The 17,098-nt window shown below is 38.5% G+C and overlaps 2 protein-coding genes across 2 annotated transcripts; one reads left to right on the top strand and one right to left on the bottom strand.

Annotated features, from left to right (window-relative positions):
• Positions 1-4,147: 4,147 nt before the first annotated feature.
• Positions 4,148-10,343, bottom strand: LOC308649856 (uncharacterized protein ZNRD1-AS1). Its single transcript, XM_081295704.1, has 3 exons — positions 10,202-10,343; positions 6,245-6,320; positions 4,148-5,894 (listed from the first exon to the last, which is right to left on the bottom strand). The coding sequence occupies exons 1-3, from the start codon at positions 10,297-10,299 to the stop codon at positions 5,139-5,141; spliced, it is 930 nt and encodes a 309-aa protein (XP_081151830.1). The 5' UTR covers positions 10,300-10,343; the 3' UTR covers positions 4,148-5,138.
• Positions 10,344-10,878: 535 nt separating this feature from the next.
• POLR1H (RNA polymerase I subunit H) lies at positions 10,879-15,405 on the top strand. The gene is made up of 5 exons (XM_081295714.1): positions 10,879-10,990; positions 11,115-11,270; positions 11,486-11,586; positions 12,828-12,937; positions 15,184-15,405. Exons 2-5 carry the CDS (start codon positions 11,135-11,137, stop codon positions 15,206-15,208), a joined length of 372 nt encoding a protein of 123 aa, XP_081151840.1. The 5' UTR covers positions 10,879-10,990; positions 11,115-11,134; the 3' UTR covers positions 15,209-15,405.
• The last annotated feature ends 1,693 nt before the right edge of the window (positions 15,406-17,098 follow it).

Here is a 17,098-nt window from a genome sequence, read left to right as displayed (position 1 = left end):
TAAGAATTGTTTTAATATGTAAACAAAAAAGAAGGTTAACAGATCTGTTTACTTTCACCTTTCATTTTTATTATATTTATTAATTCTCTTCAAGACAATGTAAATTGTTAAGAAAATTGTTTTCTTTTCTCTTCAAGATAATGTAAGTTGTTAAGAAAATTGTTTTCTTTTAGTGCCTTCTGGAATGTTACATAATTTTTTCTTTTTTTTTTAAGAGAGAGTGAAAGAGGAGAGAGAGAGAGAGAGAGAGAGAGAGAGAGAGAGAGAGAATTTTAATATTTATTTTTTTTTTAGTTCTCGGCGGACACAACATCTTTGTTGGTATGTGGTGCTGAGGATCGAACCCGGGTCGCACCCATGCCAGGCGAGCGCGCTACCGCTTGAGCCACATCCCCAGCCCCACATAATGTTTTCTTTAGCCATTATTGCCAGAATTCCTATCTTCATCCCAGTGCCGGTGAAGACAAAGATAAAACTAATCTACAGTTTCTGCAATAGCCATCACTGAACTGCTTGCAGAACTTGCCTAAACTATGTGTCACTTGTATGCATTGTGAACTCACTTGTATGCATTGTGAACTATCTGTTGGTGCAGCGACTTGTGGTAGTGTTGGAGTATTTTTACTGATGATGTCATCGGTTGTACAATTTTTCCAGCAAGAGCCGTCTATTGGCTTGGTGTATCTTCCTCCCTTCTGCTTGTCATGACAAAGACCTCTCCACAGGTGTGGCTGTATACTGGACCGGTAGTCAATGACGGGTAAGATCCAATTACAATGGTACCAACCTAAGACAGGAGGCTGATGCCCTGAGGTCAGCTCATCCGAAGACGGGTAAGGACCATATGTAGTATTGGACAACCTAAGGCAGGCACGGTCCCTAAGCCACATGCTTGTTGTTTAAACAGAGAGGGGGAGATGTTGAGAGCCACAGCCAAAGGGGCCCCAGCAAACTACCAGCTGCCAGCAAACTTCCAGCTGCTGGCTGATGATTGGCTCACAGCAGCCCCAGCAACATCTAGCTGATTGGCTCCTCTGCGGTGATGTTCATTGGGCTGTTTCCCTGCCCTTCAGACTGCCAGCTGATGATTGGCTCACAGCGGCCCCAGCAACATCTAGCTGATTGGCTCCTCCACGGAGCTGCTCATTAGGGGACTTCTTTGGCTCCACCCACGCGACCCAGCCAATGATCCTCAAGAGCAGGAGGATTGTGGGAGGTGGTGAGGTTTGTGTGGGGGTGAGAGGCTTGGGGAAGCTGGTGGTGGCAGTTGGGCTCTGAGGATTTTTTCCTGAGGAGCTGTTTTGTTTGGTGTTTGTAGTTCTAAAAATAAAGTTAGTTTCTTTTGACAAGTGGCTCCTGAATTGTGCCCAGCCAGACCGCGGCATCGACCTTGGCGTTATCAGCCAATATCAGTTGCATTGGGCTTCCTAAATTTCTGAGGCTAGCTTTGAACTTTGGATCCTCCTGCCTCAGCCTCCAGAGCCACTGGGATTACAGGTGTATGAAACTGTGCCTGGTACTCCTTAAATTTTTATGGAACCACAAAACCCCCAGAATTGCCAAAGTAATAATGAGCAAATTTTGACTTCAAAACATACTATTTTACTGCCATCATAATAGTGTGATACTGGCATAAAAAGAGACATGTACACCAATGCTTCAGAGTAGAGAACTCAGAAATAAATCCACAACAGATTTTTAACAAAGGTACCAAAAATACACGTTTGAGAAAGGATGATATTTTAAACAAATGGTACTAGGAAAACTGAATATTCATTTGCAAAAGAATAAAACTAGGCACAAATATCACATACAAAAATGAACTTGAGCTGGGTGAAGTGGTGCAGACCTATAATCCCAGTGGCTTGGAAGACTGAGGCAGGAGGATCTCAAGTTCTAAGCCAGTCGCAGCCACTTAGTGAGGCACTAAGCAACTTAGTGAGATCCTGTCATAAATTTAAATAAAATAAAATAAAATAACATAAAATAAATAAAATAAAATGGACTGTGATGTGGCTCAGTGGTTAAGCACCCCTGAATTCAATATGTAGTAGAAAAAAAAATCTTGAAATGGATCAAAGATGTAAAACTCAAAGCTACTACAGAGAAACTGAGGAAATGCCTAGGACACTGGTGTGCACAAATATTTTTTGGATAAGACCCCAAAAACACAGGCATTAAAAACAAAACTTGACAAACGAGATTACATTCAACTAAAATTCTTCTGCACACACACACACACACACACACACACACAAAACAATAGAGTTAAGAGACAACACATAGAAAGGGAGAAAATATTTGCAAACTATTTATCAGACAAGAGACTAATATCACACAAACTTATAGGTGACTTGAATTTACTTATCAATTTATAGGAGTTCATTATACCTAATTATTATAACTCATTATAACTAATATTCAGAATATATAAAAAAACTCAAACAACTCACAACAACAACAAAAAAGATCTGGATATTAAAATGAGTTCTGAATAGGAAAAAAAAAAGAAGATATACAAATCTTCTCAGGAACTATGTGAATCACTAATCATCATGGCAATGCAAATCGAAACCAAAAAAAAAAAAAAATATCATCTCACCCCAATTAGAATAGCTTCTATCAGGAAAAAAATAACAAATGCTCATAAGGATCCAGAGAAAGAGGACCTCTCATACACTGTTGGTGGGAATGTAAATTGGTATAGTCATTAAGATACAATATGGAGGTTCCTTAAAAATTGAAAATAGAACTATGCATCATCCAGCAATCCCACTACTGGATATATATCTAAAGTAAATAAAATTAGTATGTTGAAAAGACATTTGCACTTCTGTTTATTATGATACTATTCACAATTGCTAACATACAGAATCAACTTAGGTGCCCATTAAAAGGCGAATAAAAATAATAGATATGGTATATATACTGAACAGAATATTATTTGGTCATAAAAAGGATGAAATTATATAATTTGTGGCAACATGGATGGAACATTAAATTAAGTTATATAAGTCACACACAGAAAGATAAATACTGCATGCTCTCGACTTGTATGTGAAGTCTAAAAAGTTTATCTCATAGGAACAGAGAATAGAATAATGGTTGCCAGAGGCTAGAAAGGATAGAGAGGAGAAAAGATACGGAGAGAAAGGATAATGAATGGGTACAGATGGGCAGTTTAGTAGGAGAAATAACTTCTAATATTCTACAGCACAAGAGGGTAATACATTGACAACGGTATTTCTAAATGGCTATTAGAAAAATTTTTTGAATGTTCCTAACACAAAGAAACAATAAATATTTCAGGTGGTAAGTATACTAATTACCCTGATCTGTTTATTATACAATGTACACATATAATGAAATATCATTCTCTAACCCCATAAATATGTACAATTACCATGTGGTCATTTGGATTTTTTTTTAGAGAGAGAGAGGAGAGAGAGAGAATTTTAATATTTATTTATTTATTTTTTAGTTTTCGGCAGACACAACATCTTTGTATGTGGTGCTGAGGATCGAACCCGGGCTGCCCACATGCCAGGTGAGCGTGCTACCGCTTGAGCCACATCCCCAGCCCCCATTTGGATTTTTTTTAAATTTTAAAGAACTACTATGTACTCACTCTAAGCCCATTATTTTTGGGCTTACAAAATAATGTAAGTTCTCACAATCCTTTGAGGCTAAAAGAAAATAAAAGAAGCAAATACTATCAAAGACAGAAAACTGATGGTGGTACTGGAATCTGGAACCCAGGATTATCCTATCCAGTGCTACACTGTGTAATAGGGCAGTCACTTGCCACATGCGGCAATTTAAATTTAAATTAATTAAAATTTAAAAATCTGGTTCCTTTGGCTGCACTAGACACATTTGTCAGTGGCTAATCTACTGAGGAACCCAGATGTAGAACATTTCTATGGCTGCTGAAAGTTCTATTGTACAATACAGATCTAGAAATATTCATGGTCAGGAGAGTACTAGTAGTACAAGAGGGTGAGCATCAGGATTACTACAACTTAAGTAAAATATTCTTTAGGGCAACTAGTTTCCATTTCTGTGGTTCTCTATTCACCAATGATGAATACTGCTTCCACAAATTTCTGGTATCTAGAAAGAAAATGACTGTCTCGAAAACAATAAATTTAATCGTGCTTGGTAATTAAAATTCCACTAAATTCATAAATTTGCTTTCTGGTTTAAAATAAGTACTAGTGGCATGTGTTTGAGAGAGGCTGAGTTTGCTTAACCCTGAGTGAATCCACAAATAGGGAAAGCCTTACTTAAGTGGATGATAGAAAATGATAAAATGTGGAACTGGAAGAAATATGAGACTACTACACTACCTTCTCTGACTTCCATCTTCTTCACCCTGCTCATCTAGGTGGGTTACTGTCCTTTCTTTTACAGTATTCTGTACACACCTCTGTCATAACCCTCACCATATATGTTATCTGTTTACTGAGTGATTTTTGCTATTAATTGTAAACTACTCAATGGCAGGGATTTCTCTTTATTCATCCCCAGTAATTAACATGATGCATTACAAATAGGAGATTCTTAAAATCAAATTTATCATGCAATAAGTTATATGGCACAATTTATATTTTTTAGGGCCCAGTTAGTAGTAGTTCTCTGATGAAGGTATGAAAGTATCCACCTAAATAAAAGGGGGTATTTTGAATCATAGTAATATCAAGATAATCTTGAGGGTGGGATCAGGAGGAATCAGAGAGGCAGATGAAAAAAGTTCCTTATAAGTTCCTTATTTATCACCATCACTCAAGCTAGATCTTCCTCATGGAGGGAAACTAATACATATTAATGCTCTATAAAAATCACAATCCTCCCATAAATTCTATGAAATATTATCCTCACTTTACAAACAAGGAAATTGAACATTGAAAAGGATAAGCAAACTTTATAAATAAGGAAATTGAACACTGAAAAGCATAAGCAACTTGATTACAAAGCAACCAAAAATAGCTAAGCAAGTTTTCAAGTTCAGAACTTTCTTAATACTTACGCATGTGATACAAATGGGAACAATGACTACACCCTTAGCAGAGACAACTCTTAAGAAATTAAGGTTCATTTAAGAGGTATGATTTCATCACAAAAGCATTGAAACTTTATTAATCTTTTATTTTCCTTATTTGGCTTTTCAAAAAGGGTGGCACAACCAAGAATCTTCTTTGATGTGGCTTTATACTTGTATTCACTTCCTCTGTATTCTGATGCTTTTCCATAAGAATATTCACCTTAATCCGACTTCTATTTCGAGGCTGGAAAAGTGGATATGCAATAACTCTTTCAAACTCTTTTACCTCTTTCTGTATTCTCTCTTGCTTCTCATATGTAGGTAGCTGACTCTGACTTTTCCTCAAAATCCTTTCCTTGAGTTTTTGCTCTATAAGTTCTCTCCCTCGAATCATGCGTTCTTGATGATCTTTAATTTGCATCTGTTCTCTCTCATTTACGTGCTTTCTTCTCTGTGCTGTTGGGATGCTATGCTTTTCTGGCTTAATTTTTGGTAATATTGTTGCACTGAGGGGTCTTGGTTGTCTAAATGTTTTGCTTTTAAATTCTCTGGCCTGGCCTGTTCGATGTATGTGACTTTGTATCTGTTTCCTCTCTCTCTCAGGTACCCAATAGTACTGTTTTCGTCCCTCTATGCTTTGGGTTGTTTTCTCCTCCATTTCTGTATTCATTTCATTGCCAGTCTTCTCTTCTTTCAACATTTCCACTAATCTTTTATTATAATAAGACTCTGCTTTGGCAAGCCAGTAGTCAAGAGAAACAGCTTGTTCCCTACAGAGTGTTTCATACTCTTCTTGACATTTTCTACTCATCAAGTGTCTTGCTGCTGTTGTATGCACGCCACCTAGATTCTGTCAAAGTGAGGTTCAGAATTTTATAATGTGATCATATTTTTCCTTTGAACATATTTAAATAGGAGCTTACCTTCCTTATTAATACTTGCTTTTTAAATTTACTTTAATGTAATAAGTTCAATATTACTATCAAAAGTATAAAATATTAAGTACCCACCAATGATCAATAACTAGCTTTAAAAATATATAATGTTGGGAATCTTCAAAATGATATTTCACTTTGCAACTATGAAAATATCTGGGAAACATTACAAGTGTGTAATGTTTCTACCTGAAGTGTCACTGGGCACCTAAAGTTCCTTCTCTGAGTAGTTCCTAAATGTTTGATATGAATATAGCTTATTTACCAATATCTTTTTCTCCAGTGGAGAATGTTGATCTGCAGCAATCCTAGGGTCTTTAGATGCTTTAGCCCAAGCCAATCTGGAAGATTAAAAAGCAAAGATAGATTAGAATGTGGGAGATGTTAACATATCTACTTACATATTGTCTGGGTCAAAGACCCTAAATATTTTGGCCAAGACTAGGAACATTTCTCCCACAAAGAGAAAACCTGCTAATAGGCAGGACTATACAGGCAGTGGGGAGCCAATGCATTCCTATAGTGGAGAATAATGAATGCTCTTTTTTTTTTTTTTAAGAGAGAGAGAGAGAAAGAGAGAGAGAGAGAGAGAGAGAGAGAGAGAGAGAGAGAGAGAGAGAGAGAGAGAGAGAGAGAATTTTAATATTTATTTTTTAGTTTTCAGCGGACACAACATCTTTGTTTGTACGTGGTGCTGAGGATCGAACCCGGGCCGCACGCATGCCAGGCGAGCGCGCTACCACTTGAGCCACATTCCCAGCCCAATGAATGCTCTTTTAATGAGAAGAGAATCTTTCCTTTCATATGAATTAAAAGCATACTTCTCTTCTGGACTCAATGTGAACCATTCTGAATCTTGTATCAGGGGTTTCAAGAGGGAAGAAATAGGCTCCTTGGTGACGTGTTGTCCAATTATACTTATTTCAGATGGCTCAGTCCCCTGGCCTCTTTTGTCTTTTGATATAATTCTAGACTCTGGTTTTATCAGTTCATTGTCTTTCTGCAGTTTCTTGAGCCGGTCCCTCTGTGCCTCTATCAGTACATACAGCATCTCTGCTCTCTAAAGTTTTGTACTGAAATTCTGTTTTTATTTGATGGTCCACCCCTCTGCTTGTCCTCCTTATGTTGGCAATCATCCTTCACCCTATATGCATTACGAGACCACTCCCTGTTGAAGCCTGCAGGATGGGAATTTACGGTTACTCTGGTTTACTTATAGGGCAGGCTGACAGCAACACAAGTGAAGACTACCAACTTTTTATGTGTTGTCCCTGAGTTTATGTGTCTAGCTTGAGTTTACTGTGAGGTCATACTTAAGCCATTGAGGATGCCTGATATATCTCTGTGCCCTTTATAGCACTGATGGTTAAAGGCATGGACATTAGAGGCTGACAAGGCTAAAAGTGAATCTTAATTCCATTACTTCCTAGTTATGTGACTCAGGACAATTCATTTAACTTCTCCCTAGGTCAGTTTCCTCATTTATAAAAGATATAAGACCAAAAACTACCTCTCGGGTGATAAAAAAACAAATGTAAATTAGATGTAAAGAGACTGACATGATGCTTGATGTATAGGAAGTTCTCAGTAAATGGTAAATGGTAGCTATCTGTCCTTCACAAGTCAAGCCTCTGATTCTTTTAATATTTATTTTTTTAGTTGTTGATGGACACAATATCTTTATTTCATTTTTTATGTGATGCTGAGGATCAAAACCCAGTGCCTCACGTGTGCTAGGCAATCACTCTACCACTGAGCCACAACCTTACCCCCAAACCCCCAATTCTTTTTTTTTAATTTTTTTTTAAGAGAGAGAATTTCAATATTTATTTTTTACTTCTTGGCGGACACAACATCTTTGTTTGTATGTGGTGCTGAGGATGGAACCCGGGCCGCACACATGCCAGGCAAGTGCGCTACCGCTTGAGCCACATCCCCAGCCCCCCCTTCCATTCTTTATGAAGTCTTTCCCGTCTACTCTGTCAGTGATTTCCCTCCTCTAAACACTATTTCTACAGCTCATTTGAAAATCAACCATGATTTCCATTATGATGTGATATGACTTTTAATATTTTGATTTTGAAATTTAGGCTTATAAAAGATGGGAGCTATAATTTATATCTAAAAATATAATGACTTACCTATATTATTGGAGGAGATATCTAATATTTGGTCTCATTGATTTTTTTTGGTACTGGGGATTGAACCCAGGGGTGCTTACCACTGAGCCACATACCAGCCATTTTTTATATTTCATTTAGAGTTAGGGTCCCATTGAGTTGCTTAGGGCCTCGCTAAGTTGCTGAGGCTGGCTTTGAACTTCCCATCCTCCTGCCTTAGCCTCCCAATCTGCTGGGATTACAGACATGTGCCACTGCAACCAGTGGTCTCGATGACTTTGAAAGCACATTCTTTTTTGTCTATGTGTACCTAGCTTGAGATTTAATAAAAATGGCATCTTTCATTTTTTTGTACATACTCATACAGTACATATCTAATACAGTACTTAGTCTATAATTTCAAATTCTCAAAACTCTTGATTTGGTTGCTGATTACCTCATCACGTAATATCTAAGAATCTTTTTCTTATATTCACCATAATATTGTATTTACCTATCTTTTTATTAAAGCATTTACCAGTCTTCCTTGAGGTTTATAGACATGTTTGTTTATATGTCTGACTCAGGGTCTACCATTTTGTACTTACTAATGCACTTTCATTGTGCTCTAATTATTCTTTTGTGTTAGTAAAAACATGTTTCAACTTTGTAGTCCCAGCCTCCCTGAAAACCTGACACAGGTTTTCAATATTCACTATAACATTGTCTACATCTTTTTATGAGAGCATTTAGCAATCTTCCCTAAAGTTGATGAGTGTTTATTTTATCTGTCTGATCCAGGCTCTCATATATTATACTTATTAATGCACTTTCATTGTATTGTTCATATATATTTATGATTGAACCCAGGGGCACTTTACCACTGAGTCACATCCTCAGTCCTTTGTATTTTTTATTTTGAGACAGGGTCTCACTAAGTTGCCCAGGCTGGCCTTAAACTTGCAATTCTCTTGCCTCAGTCTCCCAAGTTGCTGGGACTAGGTACATGCAACAGCACCAGGCTTCAACTGTGTTCTAAGTTCTCAGATTTCAACTTTGCAGCCCCAACCTCAGCTCAAAGCCTGGCATAGGTGTTTAACAAATAATGCACAGATTGTAAGCTTTTGTTCAGAAAAAGCCATATCTTATAATGCTTGTATTCTTTTATTGCATTAGGCAAGTATTAAAATAGTGGGTGTTTGCTGGATATCAAACTATAAAGGGCAAGATGGTGAACAAGGATGACTAATTTCAATTTCCACTTTGAAAGGAAAAAGACACACAGAAAAGCAAAAATAAAGACTGCCTACCACTGAATGTGGTGGTCGCACACCTGTAATCCCATCTATTCTGGGGGCTGAGGTGGAAGAATTCCAAGTTCAAGGTCAATCTGGGCAATTTAGCAAGACCCTGTCTCAAAATAAAAAATAAAAAAGACTGGTTACTATAGTTCAGTGATAGACGTTCTTAGGTTCAATCCCTAGTGTCATCAAAAAAGACAGAAAGAAAACAAAAACACTTGCTTATCATCATGGGCAACATACCTCCTTTTTAAAACAAAATAACACTTCCAGAGTTAAGTGAATATGGGCTTGTCATTCTACAGTAGCTTGCCAAGAGTCTTAGCTCCTTCACCATGAAGTCATATTGCAGAGATATGTAGACAGATGTCTTTCCTAAGGAAAGACCACAGCTTGTGTCCTTCAAAAGAGAAAACAGTAATGACTTCAGAACTTTTATATGAAGGAGCTTAACACTGCTATGAGATTGGATAGTGCTGGGAGGGCTGAAATGGAACTAGGAAACTCATCTAGAAGCTGCCCCTTCGGGACAAGTTTCTATTTACACTATAGGCTAAAAATTTTCTACATAGACTTATTGTTTTATAAAAGGGAAGAGGAATGTCAGCTGCCACCCAAGGAATGAAAAGGATGATTCAGAGTTGGACAAAAAGAAAGTAGGGGAGGATGGAAGATAGTCACAAAGCAAAAAAAAAAAAAAAAAAAAAAAAAAAAAAAAAAAGTCTTATGAAATCCTACCAAAGGGGCGCTCTTGACTAATGCTAGCCTCCCTCAGCTGGCAGGACCCTAGGAGAAAGGTGCCCCATCTCATCTGTTCATTACCTCCAAATCCTGAGCTCCTTCCCAAGCGACCCATTCCATTTCTTATTCCTTTCATTCCACGGGGACCAGGCATCTTCCTCTTTCTTCACTCTCACCATTCCCTCACCCTTAAAAAATGGACTCACCCCTTCCAAGTGCCCTGAATTGCCCCCAAAAGAACACACGACGCACGCTGACTGCAGCCTAGGCTAGGCTAGGCTAGGAGGGCCCAGGCAACACTACAAATCCCAGAACGCTTAGCTTTGTTTTTAACCACTGCGCAGTCTCAAAAGAGACGTGCCCACTGAGGAACGATAGGAGTTGTAGTTCGCTAACCCAATCGAGTAGGTATTCGGTTAAAAAAAAGAAAAAAGTACGTTTTTAGGGGGACCACCCCCCACCCCGTGACTAGGTCTCTTTAGGAGACAAAGCAGGAAAAAAAAAATCCCAGGACTGAGTCCTAGAGGTCCAGCACTGGTTCCTCGTGTTTCTTACTTGACGTCACAGTTTCGGACCGAACGTGGAGTGAGACAGCTACCTGTCGGAGAAGTTCTGCTTCTTCCCTAATTCAGGAAAAGGTTCGCGATTAATTATGACATCCGCGACTGATTATGACGTCACGGGCCAAGCGAAACGCTGACGTGTTGACGCTCTAGCACACCACGCGCTCGCTGCTCCGCAGTCGGCGCAAAACCGGCGCTCTAGCCTACGGAGTTAGAGCGTCCCTTTGCCTGTCCCAAGAAAGGTCCCAATTCCCTCAGTCCTTAACAGCCGGGGAAGTCTGGGCGTATTGGCTCCTTAGTCACCGAGGCAGGAGGGAAGGGTAAGGGTTCTCCATATCTGCGTTCTGGGACCGAAGAAGAATGATCCCTAAATTGGAAGGAGTTTCCGCTTTATTGTTGGTTTATTAATAAACTTTGCGTTCCCTTCCTAGCTCTTGACCTATTGTCCATCATGGACCACGCCAGTACCTGCTCTAGCTTTCAGTCGGACTTGGATTTCTGTCCGGATTGCGGCTCGGTCCTGCCTCTGCCTGGGGCTCAGGATGCGGTCACCTGTATTCGCTGTGGCTTTTCCATCAATGTGCGGGGTGAGAAGATCCTAGGCGTTTGTTCCAGCCGAGGGCCCAACTTGGAAGGGTTGGAGGCTGGGGATCTCGAGACTGGGGAGGGGGACCCAAGAGCAGAAGTCAGGCGCTTGTACATTTAGTCCAGGAAGCAAACGGAAAGAGGCCTCCGGGACTAATTGGGAGGGTAATTCCGTCCCTCAGCCCGGTTCTACAATTAGTTTTTACTGCCTGTACAGACTTTGAAGGGAAAATCGTGAAGACCTCAGTTGTATTTAACAAACTGGGGACAGCCTTGCCTATGTCGGTGGAGGAAGGACCTGAGATCCAGGGACCTGTGGTAAGTTATTCCAAGATCAAGGACTGGGAAAGTTATGGAGGTGTGATTGCAGAGATCTGGAGTTTTTGTACTCAATTCCATGAGATCCTCCCCCCCCCCCTTCTTTCCTTTTTCCTCTCTAGCTTCCACCTATGAGAGGAAATGTAATCATTTTTAATTTTTTGAGTTTGACTTATTTTAACAGAATGCCCTGAAATTCCATTCATTTTCCTACAAATGACATAATTTCATCTTCTTTATGACTTGAATGAATAAAACTCCATTGACTACATACACCACATTTTCTTCATTTTTTTCCTATATTGAGCACCACCTAGGCTAGTTCCATAATTTGGTTATTGTGAGTTATGCTGCTAAAAACAGGTATGCATATATAGCTATAATATGATGTCTTTAATTCTTTAGGATAGACACTAAGGAGTAGGATAGCTGGGTCACATGGTGTTTCCAATTTCTAGTCTTTTGAGGAACCTGCACATTGATTTCCATAGTGGTTGAACTAATTTACAACCCCACCAACAGTGTAAAATGTTCCTTTTCCCCAATATTCTCATCAGCCTATTTTTTGTATTCTTGATGGCTGCCTTTCTAACTGGAGTGAGATGAAATCTCAGTGTAGTTTTGATTTGCATTTCCTTACTTACTAACAGTGTTGAACATTTTTTCATATATTTGTTGGTCATGTGTTTCTTCTTTTGGAAAGTGTCTATTTTGGTTCATTTGCCCATTTATTAATTTGTTATTTAGTTGTTTGTTTATTTTATTTTATTTTTTAATATTTTGTTTACATTTTAGTTTTCAGCAGACACAACATCTTTGTTTGTATGTGGTGCTGAGGATCGAACCCGGGCTGCACCCATGCCAGGGGAGCACGCTACCACTTGAGCCACATCCCCAGCCCCTAGTTGTTTTTTTAAATATTAAGTGGGCTTTTTTAGTTCTTTATGTATTTTGGGTATTAATCCTCTTTCAGAAGAATAGCTGGCAAACATTTTTCTCATGTAGGTTCACTCTTCACATTCTTGTTTCCTTTCCTGTGCAGAAGTTTTTTAATTTGATGCCATCCCACTTATTATTTCTTGGTATTATTTCCTGAGCTTTAGGGAGTTTTGTACCCAATTCTAAGAGAGAGCAGGTGTGGGGGGGGTTAGATGAGGATATCTGAGGAATATGATAGCTTGACTTCTGTGAAAGGTAGGGAGGTATGACTAGGCCTTCCTAATCCACCAGTTTCTCTCTAGGTTGACAGGCGCTGCTCTCAGTGTGGTCATGAGGGAATGGCATACCACACCAGACAGATGCGCTCAGCTGATGAAGGACAGACTGTCTTCTACACATGTACCAACTGCAAGTAGGTATCCTTTCCTCTCCCTCTGCCCGTTCAAACTCAAGTGAGACTTGTAGTACTAAACAATTGTTTTATATTTGGCTCCATCCCTGATAGGGAGATTTGTGGCCTTTTAATTTTTTTTAAATGATACTTTTACCCCTTTTTATACTAAGTGAACTGAATCTTGTAAGTTATTTAAAAGGAAATTTTAAAACACAGGCAGGTATTGCTTGGTGATCAATGTTATGCTGGAATCTTCAAATGCAATCAAAGTAGTTTTCTTTTGGTGAGAGACATGCATGAAGTAAAGAACATGGGCCTGGTGCATTGGCAGTCTCCTGTAATCCCTGCTACTCTGGAGGTCTAGAGACTAAGACAGGAATTGAAGTTCTAGGCCAGCCTTGGCAACTTAACAAGACCCTAACTCAGAATAAAAAAGGGACTGGTAATGTAGCTCTGGTAGAGCCTCTGGGTTCAATCCCCAGTACTTAAAAAAAATAATAACAATAATAACGAGGAAAAAAACATGGGCTTTCTAAATAGTTTTAAGAAGTCCTCTTTGTCTTTGCTGTTCTGCAGTTTCAATACAGTATATCAGATATGGCTTTCTTTTATTTATCCTGTATAGTTTGGGATTTATTAGACTTTCTGAAGCTGAGAATTTTTCATCAACCTTGGAAAATTAACAGCTGTTATCTCATTTAACATTGCTTTTCTCCCATGTTTTCAATTCTCACTTCCTGAAGGTATAATTTGTTATTAAATTTTCTCTTGTATCATCCATTTTTATTATCTTTCATATTTTATCTCATTTCTTTTTATGTTGCCTTCTGGATAATTTCTTCAGGTCCTTCTAGGTCACTAATTCTATCTTCAATTTATTTCAGTTATTGTTAGTTACTATTATTGATTTCTATTTAATTATTTTTTCAAATATCCTCATTTTAAAAAATTTTCACTCCTTAATCATATTCTAAACTTCTCCTTTTATTCTTGCCTTTCTTTCATTTTTTTGATCCTGCCTGTTAACAACCTTTGCTACTTTTTTTCTTTTTCTTTTTGGGTTCAGGGATTGAACTCAGGAGCACTCAAGCACTGAGCCACATCCCCAGCAGTATTTTGTATTTTTGAGACAAGATTTCACTGAGTTGCTTTGCTGAGGCTGACTTTGAACTCATGATCCTCCTGCCTCAGCCTCCTGAGCCACTGGGATTACAGGTGTGAGCTATCATGCCCAGCCATTCTTTAAATGTATGTTAAATAACATTACACTTGTTTTTTCTGAGTCTGATAACCACAGTTCTTGTGGGTCTGATGCTGCTATCTGCTATTTCTGCTGGCGCTCTCAGTGCTTTTTTGTTTTGTAATTTTGGAATACAAGCTCAAATCCGTCCCACCTGTTCCCCACCCCCCCGGGGGGGGGGTGGTGACGCTGTATTCTCAGCATTTCTTTCTTTCTTCTTTTTTTTTTTTATTTCATTTTTAAAGCTTTTATTTATTTATTTAATGTGATGCTAAGGATCGAACCCAGTGGCGCACACATGCTAGGCAAATGCTCTATCACTGAGCTATAACCCCAGCCCACATTTCTTTTTCAAGTGCCTTGAGGCATTACCAAGCGGGGATCGCTCTACTTTCATTTCTGTGGCAGTGCTGGGAATCAAACTCAAGGCCTTGCCCATGTTAGGCAAGTGCTGTACCACTGAGCTACATGTGCCCAAAGCCTAGAATCACTATGATAACTTCTTGGCTTCATATTTTTAGGAACATGCAAGTAATATCAATTTTAGCTGTGTATTCATGTAAAGGCCAGCTTATAGAAGAAATTCTCACAATATTTTCTCTCCTCTATCTGTTGAGGCGGTGAAATTCCTTTCTTATGAGCAGAAGTATTTAATAGGGATGAAACCCAGGGCCTTGCACATATTAAACATACTCCCTAGCACAGGCCTAAACCCCAATATGAAGTTTTTAATTTTTTTATGAGGCCCGGTTTATTTATTTTTTTCTTCTATGAAGAGTGCTAAGAAAATCTTCACATTTTTTGATTAATAATAGATATTAATTAATTAATAATTAGATATTAGTATTAATGCTAGCATTTTCAGTTGTTTTAAAGTTGGAATTGGAAGATTGTTTAAGGGAGCTAGTTCTCTACAATGCACAAATAAAAAGTCTTTTCCTGATTATTTTATTGATTATATCATCTCACATAACTAGAAACTCTTCCTTTGGTTGAATATTACAAGTCCTTTCTTTCTTCATAGGTTTCAGGAAAAGGAAGATTCTTGATCTTTTTTCTGGGCAACTCTACAGTACATCCTCTTCTTCCTTGGAAGGTGAAGGATATTGGTTCTTAGATGTCTTGTCTATCTCCTCTGCAGTGTTTTGCTCCCAGAGAATAATCAGATCTTACATGGGGACTACCATTGGTCTCCCACCTACTACTATCCCAGTTGAATTTATTAAAGTTACATTTTTCTATAAAACCTGAATATATGTGTAATTTTTAATGTGTCTTATTTCAAAAGGAACTTAAATTAGCTTATTAAGGAGAAAAATACAAGGGCAAAATAATGAAACTGCAGGAGTGAGGCTAATGCAAAAAAGCAATTATAAGCCCAGCATAGTGGCACATGCCTGTAATCCCAGGAACTTGGAAGGCTGACACAGAAGTATTGCAAGTTTGAGGTCAGCCTGGGTAACTTAGAAAGACCCTGTCTCAAAAAATAAAAAGGAATGGGATGTAGCTCAGTGGTAGAGTGCCCCTGGGTTCATTCTCCAGTATTGTAAAAGAGAAAAAAGCAATTTTAAGTATTCCCTATGTCTAAATCTGTTTGGTTCCCGATTATAAGGAAACAAAAACTGGGGGTTTGGATAATGAGAGATTCAACATAAGATTTAACCAGATCTATTTGACATATAAATTTAACATACAACAAAAAAATTAAGATACCCAGGGGTTGGGCACAGTGGTGCATATTAATCTCAGGGAGGAGGCTGAGGCAGGAGGATTGCAAGTTTGGGACCAGCCTTAACAACCTAGGCCCTAAGCAACTCAGCAAGACCCTCCCTTAGAATTAAAAATGAAAGGGCAAGGAATGTGGCCCGGTTGGAGAACTCTCCGGGGTTCAATTCCAAATTACTGCCCCCCCCCCCCCGCCCAATACAAAAGATACCAAGGGATGCATGGGCATTTTGGAAAGTTTTATTTCATTGACTCTTGAGATTAATATACATTCATTGTAAATAGACTCATATAAAATGAAACAAAAAGTCAAATTCAAAGGAATCCCACTTCCCAGAGATAATAAATATATATGTGCTTATATAGGTATGTGTGGAGATCACATTTTTAAAAATGGGCTATGTAGTATACATGCTGAATTTTTCTTTTCCCAAAAAACTTTCCAGAGAAACGAATGCACAATACAAAACATTCAAATTTTGATTCTGGGAAACAGCATCTCTGCATTCTTCAATATAAACTATGATCAAGGGACAAGAGTAACAATGATTTCTTTTAGTTCTATGGTCCTTCATATATTCATAGCTCTTAAACATCACACTATCTTGTTTGATTGATCCTCACAAGGTGCAGATGGGCAGGGCATTCTTCCCCACTATACATTTGACTGTTCTGGCAGTGGACCCCCCTGACCTCTCTGGAAATTTCACACAAATATGTTTCTACCCTACTTTAATCCTTTCTATGGCTAGTAACAACAGGCTGGATAAAGTTCTCTTAGCAAAGCATGCAGGGCTTTCCATGAAACCACTGCTTAACTGTCAAGCCTAATATGGCACTCCCCCTACTCCCAGTAGTATTAAACCATAATGTATAGTATAAATCAATGTACACACCTACTACTTTATAAGCTCTCAACCTAAAAACAAACAAAATATGTCTGCCCTCCGGTTTTTCTTTTACCACTTTCTTTTGCTCCTTGAAAAACGTGCACATATTTGTATAAAATGATATAACTTTCTCTGGTTAATGTAGAGAATCAGATGTGACTGCATTACTATTACTGTCCTTGATGGAGTCTGCCTGCAAACGGGATATTCTGTCAAGGTATAGATAGGTAACAGCAGACATGCTTGAAAACGAGGTGTCGGCTGTCCTTGGGAGGGCCTGCTCGAAAACGAGAGGCTCCCTCAAGGTTTAGATAAGGTAACAGC

The sequence above is a fragment of the Spermophilus citellus genome (genome assembly GCF_964194105.1).
Source record: "Spermophilus citellus genome assembly, chromosome: 5".
NCBI classification, from domain to species: domain Eukaryota; kingdom Metazoa; phylum Chordata; class Mammalia; order Rodentia; family Sciuridae; genus Spermophilus; species Spermophilus citellus.
This window is presented reverse-complemented; position numbering and strand designations above follow the sequence as displayed.

What these genes read in the sequence shown, in the direction of transcription:
- POLR1H (XM_081295714.1), top strand. Translation starts at nt 11,135, where the DNA reads ATGGACCACGCCAGTACCTGCTCTAGCTTTCAGTCGGACTTGGATTTC. An exon ending in CTTTTCCATCAATGTGCGGG is followed by an intron (nt 11,271 to 11,485) that starts GTGAGAAGATCC and finishes CTGCCTGTACAG; the next exon opens with ACTTTGAAGGGAAAATCGTG. An exon ending in CTGAGATCCAGGGACCTGTG is followed by an intron (nt 11,587 to 12,827) that starts GTAAGTTATTCC and finishes GTTTCTCTCTAG; the next exon opens with GTTGACAGGCGCTGCTCTCA.
- LOC308649856 (XM_081295704.1), bottom strand. Translation starts at nt 10,299, where the DNA reads ATGGTGAGAGTGAAGAAAGAGGAAGATGCCTGGTCCCCGTGGAATGAA. An exon ending in AAGGAGCTCAGGATTTGGAG is followed by an intron (nt 6,321 to 10,201) that starts GTAATGAACAGA and finishes TTAATCTTCCAG; the next exon opens with ATTGGCTTGGGCTAAAGCAT. An exon ending in CACTGGAGAAAAAGATATTG is followed by an intron (nt 5,895 to 6,244) that starts GTAAATAAGCTA and finishes TCACTTTGACAG; the next exon opens with AATCTAGGTGGCGTGCATAC.